Source organism: Phycomyces blakesleeanus (assembly GCF_001638985.1).
Source record: "Phycomyces blakesleeanus NRRL 1555(-) unplaced genomic scaffold PHYBLscaffold_67, whole genome shotgun sequence".
NCBI classification, from domain to species: domain Eukaryota; kingdom Fungi; phylum Mucoromycota; class Mucoromycetes; order Mucorales; family Phycomycetaceae; genus Phycomyces; species Phycomyces blakesleeanus.
In genome coordinates this window covers 1-9,084 of record NW_017265202.1, presented here as the reverse complement: position 1 = coordinate 9,084, position 9,084 = coordinate 1, and the positions used below count along the sequence as shown (strand labels likewise).

The 9,084-nt window shown below is 34.9% G+C and overlaps 3 protein-coding genes across 3 annotated transcripts; 2 read left to right on the top strand and 1 right to left on the bottom strand.

Annotated features, from left to right (window-relative positions):
- Positions 1–2,460: 2,460 nt before the first annotated feature.
- Positions 2,461–5,577, top strand: PHYBLDRAFT_176457 (hypothetical protein; the record flags this gene model as incomplete). Its single annotated transcript, XM_018437782.1, has 5 exons — positions 2,461–2,605; positions 2,665–2,706; positions 2,768–2,992; positions 3,050–3,403; positions 4,184–5,577. 5 exons carry the CDS (start codon positions 2,461–2,463, stop codon positions 5,575–5,577), a joined length of 2,160 nt encoding a protein of 719 aa, XP_018283103.1.
- A 131-nt stretch (positions 5,578–5,708) lies between these two features.
- On the bottom strand, positions 5,709–7,005 carry PHYBLDRAFT_176456 (hypothetical protein; the record flags this gene model as incomplete). Its single annotated transcript, XM_018437781.1, has 4 exons — positions 5,709–5,873; positions 5,972–6,157; positions 6,222–6,527; positions 6,583–7,005. 4 exons carry the CDS (start codon positions 7,003–7,005, stop codon positions 5,709–5,711), a joined length of 1,080 nt encoding a protein of 359 aa, XP_018283102.1.
- A 150-nt stretch (positions 7,006–7,155) lies between these two features.
- On the top strand, positions 7,156–8,279 carry PHYBLDRAFT_176455 (hypothetical protein; the record flags this gene model as incomplete). The annotated part of the gene is made up of 7 exons (XM_018437780.1): positions 7,156–7,158; positions 7,382–7,433; positions 7,509–7,570; positions 7,638–7,686; positions 7,757–7,824; positions 7,891–7,952; positions 8,168–8,279. 7 exons carry the CDS (start codon positions 7,156–7,158, stop codon positions 8,277–8,279), a joined length of 408 nt encoding a protein of 135 aa, XP_018283101.1.
- Positions 8,280–9,084: the final 805 nt, after the last annotated feature.

Sequence of the window (9,084 nt, the reverse complement as noted above, 5' to 3'; positions counted from 1 at the left end):
AAGCAAAAAATAGTCTGATACTCTTTATTTCATTCTAATAAAAGATTATATTTTATAGACAATATCATTGTATTTTGTGTTTGTCAACTCTTCTGTTTTCTGAACTGTCTGGTAAGCAAACCATAGTCTTATTTACTTTGCATCGTATTAACAAAAGTTATTATTTTTATAGACAATATTACTATAATTGAGACATTTAACTAAAATGTTGATACATCTATCTTTATGTTAAAGACATCCATCTGTTCTCATGTTTAACTTTATTGTAAGTACATTCATATTTTTTAAATAATCTGTCGCTCTCAAATGAATATATCTAGAACATTCTTTCTAATCCACCCTATAATTATTTTTTATAAAAGTAAACAAACAGGCCAAGAAGGTGTGCCGCAGCAAGCAATGGAATACAGTAGGGGTCGATTGCACCAGGGGTGGACCAATGGATGTTCGAAAGGAATAACATAGTATCCACGAAAATAAATGACGGCATTGAGTGTGATGTTTCTACCCAATTGCAACAGAAGACGATTAGTGATGTAGACGAATAGAAATAGCTAGAAACAATAAGAAAATTTTTTCAAACCAATAAAAACCTTTAAAATGACCCATAAACCTCTAAATCTTGACTAAATCTTGACCAAATCTTGACCAAATCTCTTCTTTAACAACCCATATATAGTAATAAAAAGATGTTAAATGTTATGTGCTGTATTTAAAAAAAAACCCCAAAACCAATATAAAATGAAAAATCTGCGGTCTGATAAAAGTGCGTCTATATTTTCACAACCAAAATATATCACATAAAAGTATATCACACTTTTTCTTTTTGCGTTCCTAAAATTCAGTATACTAATTGTATTCATTTAGCTCACGAATTTTAAAAAATTGTCATCATAAATTCCGATCGAATTCATGCTGAATTTTATTCATTCAGACAGTATTTGGTCAAGATTTAGTATACTGAATTGGCCCTCCTTTTGCAGTGTATGTATATAAGCTGAACACTACCAATCTAGTATATATATAAATAAATGCTATCTGATCTGATATATATGTAAATCAATAACAGTCAATCTGTATTATATATATATATTTATCACATCCAATTTACGACTTATATAAGTTAATAAAATGTAATATATAATCAATATTAGCCAATAACATTTGATTTATTACTAATATTAGCCTATAACATCTTATCTATCTCTGATATTAATCAATACTATTGGATCTATCACATTATATATATTCACACTTGTCAATATCCAAGTCATATCCAATCATCTCATCAAATATAAGTTACATACTCTAATCATATTTAATCTTTCATTTTATATATATTCACAACTCTTTTATAATCTTTATATATATATATATAATATATAAATACATCAAAATTATAATAAATATTAATAAGTTAACTTATTTATATATTTTTTTATTGATCTACATAATAATATTTTGATTTTTATAAGAAAATTAGTAAAAAAATATGAAAATTAATTTTTATTAATTCTGTATTTGCTCTTTACATATTTTGATACTTTTATATTATACTACTAAATTTTTTTTATATAGCAAAAAAAATTAAAAAATTATTACTTAGTAAGAATTTGAACTTTCATTAGAAGAGATATATTTAATTATTGTCGGAACGGCTTTTTGATAGTTTAAGGTTAAATGTTTTTCCATGCCAAGCTTTTACATAGTTACTATTTATATAACCTATCTTCCCACACTAAAAATGCCAAGATTTCTCACGCTAATTATATTCAGACTAACTAAAAAAGGAAATTTTTCCGGAAAAAAGCTATTCTTTAGCATTTTTTCTCACGAATTCAGCTGTATTGTTTACGTAGATCATTTATGCAAGATTATGCATGATTATGCATGTTATATAACAAGTATAGCCATAATTTACTAATTTTTTTCAGTAATACATTTGTATTATTTATGTTATGCAAATATGCATAATGACATATGTTATACAAACTTTCTTTTGTTATATTTTTTATATGTGTTTCTATACAACTATGCAAGATTATGCAAGATTATGCAAAATTATGCAAAATTATGTAAAATTATGCAAGATTATACAAGATTATGCAAAATTATGCAAGATTATGTAAGCTGATAACAGCTGATCTGATATATATATAAGTGAATATTAGTCAATCTTATACATATCACTAGAAAAACATACGGGAATTACCATGTACAAAGTTAAATTATAACAATAGAAAATCTGGGGTATTTTTTCATCTCAGCTTTTTTTGTGTGTTCAAGATGAAAACACTGTTTTCCGGTTTTCTATTGGCTTGGATACAACAGGCGAAAATATTATTTATTATTATTATTATAAAGACATAACATTTCATTATAAAGACATAGTAAATTTAGTAAACGTTGTACTTGTTTCCTTTTTCTCTTAACACTTCAAAGTAAAAATAAATAAACATTATGTCCACAATTCCTGAACTCTACAACGAAAAGTGCCATTGTGCTGGATGTAGTCAGAACGATCTCGGCTATAGTTTTGTTGCCAGAAGAACTGCTCAACGTCATAACAAAAGGGCAAGACTAAATGCCATAAGATGTGAAAGGGGTACAATATTTGAATTTATTTAATTGTATTGTAATCCATGAAATAACGTGTTGTAATAGACATGTCTACCCAAAGAAATATGATGGAGGTCGATGATGAACGTAAGGTTTATTTAATTCAGATACCGTTAGATATTAACCAAGTGTTATATTCTAAATGTAGCTATCTTAACCCATCAACCCGGAGCCCTGGAAGAATCGTACACTCAGACAAACTCACCTGTTTGGGAAGGAGCTTCAATGTCTGACACTGAAGACGTTTCCGTTACTAATGACGCGATCAGCAATGGCGACAATGATGACAGTGGAAGCAACAGCAATGAAATCAGTGAAGACGAAAGCGAAGACGATGTTATTGAGCTCGACGACAATGAATTGAATAGTGAAGGTCAGTTAGTGTTAAAAATTTTTTAAAAAAAAAAGCGTTAATTTTTTTTTATAATAGACCCTTTTGCCACCCCCGATATGCCCCAGAACCCAGTGCACAGGTTCATTGCTACTTTTGTGGTGATGTTCGCTTCCCGCTATGTGGTTGACAAGGGCGCCGTTGTCTTGATCGAGTTCATCAACAAGCTTTTGACAATTTACGAGCAGGATTTCCAACTGCCCTTGAGCCTTCCTGGTCTTCAGCGCATGACAGGTTTCTCAGCCATGACCAAAGGCATAAAGAAATTTGTTGTGTGTCAGGATTGTCACAAGGTGTACGAAGAAAGTGCATCTGTCCCGTCTCATTGCGATTTCGTAAAGCTTGGTGTACGCTCGTCTTGCAACTGCCAATTGACGAAAACATCAGCATCGGGTGCTTTGGTGGCCAAGCGTTCATACTTGTACCAGTCCGTCCTTAATACTTTACGAATGTTTTTTCTTCGTCCAGGATTCGAGGATAAAATTAGACATTGGAATCACGAGCTGAAGATGGTGGATACGATGTGTGACATATACGACGGTGCCATGTGGAAGGAGCTCAAAGACAAAGATGGCGTGCAATTCACAAAGGATTCGCGTTCATTAATGTTGACTCTCAACATCGACTGGTTTCAACCTTTCGATAACGTCACGCACTCGACTGGTGCCATATACCTGGTAGTAAACAATCTGCCTCGCAATGAAAGATACAAGCCAGAGAACACACTTCTCGTAGGATTGATGCCTGGCCCGAAGGAACCCAAATCCGAAGAGATAAACCATTATCTCCGGCCTATGGTAGATGATCTGATAAGATTGTATGAGGGACTGGCAATCCCAACTTTCGAGTGTCCTAGTGGTGTCCGCGTCCGTGCCGCATTGATGATGGTGGCCTGTGACATCCCGGCAGCAAGAAAGACAAGTGGTTTCACCTCGCACAACAGTACATGCGCATGTTACAAGTGCAACAGACATTTCCCTCGCTTGGAAAACGGTGTCAATGTTGACTTTCGTGGGTTTGACTTCTCTCGGTGGGTGCTTCGTGACGGTGTAGAGAACAGGTTGCATGCTGAGGAGTGGGAAAGTGCTAGTACCCCCTCAGAAAGGCATCGGCTGGAGGTCGAAAATGGTGTTCGATGGTCGCAGTTGCATCGCCTTGGATACCTTGATCTAGTACGTGGAACGATCATCGATCCCATGCATAATTTATTCCTGGGAACGCCTAAAAGATTGATGGATCGTTGGATCAAAGACGAAGACATTCAAGATGGCGATTTTGCGGCAATGCAGAAGACTGCAGAAACGATGATTGTGCCTGGTGGATACACCTCTTTGAACTCGAAAATAGGAAAGCAGTTTTCGTATATGAAGGCAGACGAGTGGAAGTCATGGGTGCTCGTATACTCGCCAGTTCTGTTGAAAGATGTTCTTGCAAAAGACAGATTCGAAAACTGGATTAACTTTGTTGATGCATGCCGCCTGTTGATCAAGCCAACGATCACGTTCGATGAAGTCAACACTGCCCATCAGTTTCTTCAAACTTTTTGCACCAGATGTGACGAGCTGTACAACGCCGAAATCCTCACCTGTAATATGCACCTACACCTCCATCTTCGAGATACAATTCGTGATTTTGGACCAGTGTACGGTTATTGGCTATTCGGGTTCGAGCGGTTTAACGGGTTGTTAAAAAATTTGAAGACAAACAGGAAGATCGGGTTTGAAGAAACATTTATGAAGAAATTTATTGAAGATGTGCACAAAGACGATCTTGTCAACAGTTTCCTTCAGAGTACCCGCCAGACATCTGCATTTCCTCTCCTTACCAAACTCACTTCTTCCTTTACACCCGCCACCATTCCATCCATCCGTCAACGTACCTTCCGCATACAGTCATTTGTCGAGGCTTCTGAAGATCCAAATGTACTTGTAAAAGGCAACGAACCTCTCCCTCCTTCCGCATTCCCTCTATCATTAAAATCCGCTACCACAATGAGTGACATTCACTATGTTCATCTCTTACAATACTACAAAGTTGCGTACAACAATGAACAATTAGTTCACTTTCAACAAGCGTCGGAATCACCATACTTTGTCGACAATACAATCACCCTGTTGAAATACATCAACATCCTTGGGCAGGTCTACAAGGGTAAAGGTGAATCTGGAAGTCGTGGCTCTCTTGTACAAGCAAAGTTCATTGGAAGTACTGGTGAGCATATCATCGCATACACGGGTCAAATACAGTACATTTTCACCCATTCTTTCACTCCTCCACCCACCTCTTCATCCCTTACTCCCTTGCTCCGCACCCATCGCCGCCCAACACAACTTCTTCACAATTCTCAACATACTTTTGCATTTATCAAATGGTACACACCCGAAAATGATAAATCGCGAGAGTACAAACACGTTGAAACCTGCTTTCCAACATTTTCTCCTGACGATTTCCAATGTGTATTGCCAGTGCATAGAATTATGTTAGAAGTAGCAACTGCTGAGCACACAACACGCAGAAAAGTAAAAAAGATGCTGGTCATTCCTTTGCCAAAAAAACAATACATTTAAAAAATAATAAAATTATAACTCCCTTTTTTAAAGGCACACAGAAAAGAATAATCATAGTGTTTGTATTTGTTGGTACGTTTATCATTGTCAGATGGAGGATGTGGAGGATGTAGAGGATAAGAAAACAAAATTTATTGAAACTCATCTCTAAAAGCCCAGTGAGGGAGAAGGGACGTCAATCTAGGCGGGACTGCTAAAACAGCATCTCTACCGAAGGACCTCTTCAACATCTGACGCGAATTGAAGTCCATGCGATTACGCATAAAATCATCAACAACTGCAAGAAAGTGATTGTACTAAATACAAATAAGTGATTAATCAAAGTTCTGTTTCATTTAAATACATAAAAAAACAAAAAAAAGCTATATACAATAATGTAAACAAAAGAAATTACCTCATCGCTTCTCCAACTTGGACGCACTGTACGAATCGCACGGTTGCTCGAGACTCCAGGCATATCGTCTTCAGATTCGCCCTCAGACATTGCTTCTTTCTGTAAGAGTCCGTCGCAGCTCTTACCCACCTTCATATCAATTTCAGCCTTGAATGTATGGTAGGTCAGCTCGCGACGGTCAAAATGCTAGTTTATAAATGTATTAATATGAATACATTTAATTTGCAATCAAAATATACTTCTAACATACATCGGTCTCTCGACCTGCTTTTCTTGACCGAAAATTTGTCTTTTTGCGCGCTTCATAGGATTCCTTGACTCGGCGTCTCGTTCCACAAAAGTTTGTGTAGATACAATCGCTAATATCGGCCTGTCGAACACTAGTCCCAACAACCTTTGGAGCCAGGTATGCATGAAGGTCATGCATCAGCTGTCTGTTGGGTGGAAGTCTGTAATCAACATTAACATCCCAACTGCGCTTGCTGTCGTTAGCTGCAACTAGTTCCGGCTTATTTGATTTGAAGTTGTGTTTCTTCAACTCTCCTCGGATAAGAGCCTATACTTAGTGTGAGATATTATGTTGATGAGCTACTGTACATCTCAACACTTACTAAAACTCTAGTGCGATCCTGTTTACTAAGTTCACCAGCGTTTGCACCAGTAAGAACCACTGGACCAACAGAAGGAGCGACAGAAGGACCAACAGAAGGAGCAACAGAAGGAGCAGCAGAAGAGATACCAAAAAAAGCCTCAGAAGGTGTTGTATACCAATCCAGAGTAGAACCAACGGAAGAAGCTGCGAAAGGGACAGAAGCAGAAGCAGGTATAGTGGTAGGAGCAATAACTGCAAGAAGTTCTCCAGAGGCATCGGCAACGCTATCAAGTATTTCCAATGAATCTTTGTTCCCCTTGATAACAATGCCAATGTTTGAATCCATGGTCTTGAGACTTTCCTCCATAGCGGTGAGCCTTCTTAAAAGCTCAGTATATTCCGGGGATGGAGCCGGGGCAATTGACTGACGATTGTTAACCATGGTCTGAAAGCTATCTAATAAAATGTTATACATGAGTTGATTGTTAATTATATTTGTTTTATATATCTATTCATTGTATATATAGAGTGTTATTAACATACAAAAGAAGTTAGGTGTTAAGCGAATGAATAAAGTGTAGTTAATGGAAAGATGGTAAAAGTAAAAGCAAGAACCCATTTATTATATTACACTTGTTGCTGTAAATACTCAGGATTTCTTTAATACGCGTATCTCTATTAATACTTCCTGGAATTAACGGGGTGCAAATCGGCTTTGAACATGCTTTTTTCAACTCAATCCAATATATGATTTCTGTCTTTCGGCCTTTTGGCCCTTTGGTCTTTTGTTCTTTTTGTTTTTTTTTTTCATTTACAAGTTTTCTCTCTTTTCTCTCTTTCCAACATTTATTATATTCACAGATTTTCTTGGTAAGATATCTTATTCTTTAATATTATATATATATATATAACTAAAATGATAATAATTGTTTTCTATTACTACAGACACTCGTGTTTTGTTACCTTCTGATGCATCCCCTTCACAATGTCCATCCGGATTAGCTAAGGTTAGTAAATATACTTTATGCTGTCATCCTATAAAATTATCCTGACCTTTTCCTTTCTTTTGTATAGGCCATATCGCCGAAATTACTCTCTACTATTAAACACGGTTATGAACACGGTAATATTTTATTTTATTTCAATCTATCTCTTTTTAATAAGCACATGGCTTAACATAATTTCTATTATAGATGAACCTCCCTCTCATGAGCACATCGCGAATCAAGAACTTTCATTTCATACGAGTGTCATTGACATGGTAATTTTTTTTGTACATATAACAATATTATTTATTTTGTATATTAATGTATATCATTTACTGAAGACAATATTAGCGTCTCCTATGTACTCTCTTGGTCTGCAAATAAATCCTTTTGCTTCGGGTAGGTAAATGAAATATTCTACCACACAGTTCACAAAAAATAATTTTTTTTCAGCATTTTTATAGCCAAATAAAGTATATTGAGTACTATGGTTCGCATTCATGACGCCTTTTCTTTTTGTCTCTGGTAAGCTATTATATTGCAAGCATAATTACATATATATATTCTTAATATCCACGATTTCTTGTTCAAACAGTTAACACTTTTCTAATTTCATAGAACAACCATTTACAAGCAAGCAACACACAACTGGGCTTTTCTCTGGGAGATATTGTTTGGAGAATACTTGTTTTATCAGAACATTGGCCATTTCAAATTGTATGAAGGATAGAACACTAGCCAGAATGTTCCTGAATATTAAATATAACCACTGTACTATAAACCTAAGAATATTCTTTTCTTTCTAATAAAAACAAAATAAACCAATAATTATTATAAATAAATTAAAGATCGGAGAAGTGTATGGAAGCAAACAGTATAAGAAGAAGTCTCTAAGATTGGATAAAATAAATTCAAATACAACAAAACCCTGTAAAAACTGGCATATCCATAAATTAAACAATGTAAAAACTGGCATATCCGTATAATCGATCTTTCATTTATCGTTCTTTTAATCGGAAAGCGGTAGGATATATTACAACAAAACGTAATTCTGAGTTGCCGTTTTAGTGCATGTGGTAAAAACCCATATACAGAAAATGCAAACACATCCTACTATCCTGCTGTTCTGACCTTTTCCTATGTTCGAAAGTTGGTCTTACCACCTATGAGTAAGCCAGCTTCATACACTTGTAAAAACTATCTGATCACATCGTAAAACCTGGTCTTTTCACATAATTAATTACAGTTTTACACATAAGAAAACCGCACCTCTTTTCCAGTGTATGTAATTAGCCATTATCAATATATAGATATATTAAATTGATTATCACTAGTTTATATATATATCAGATCAGGTGCTATCAGCTTATATATATATTAAATTGATTATAATCAGTATGTATATATATTGGATCAGTTACAATCAGCTTATATATATATTAAATTATCTAATATCGGCTTGTATATATATCAAATTGACTATAATCAGTTTATATATATATTAGATCAGCTATAATTAGCTTATATATATATAT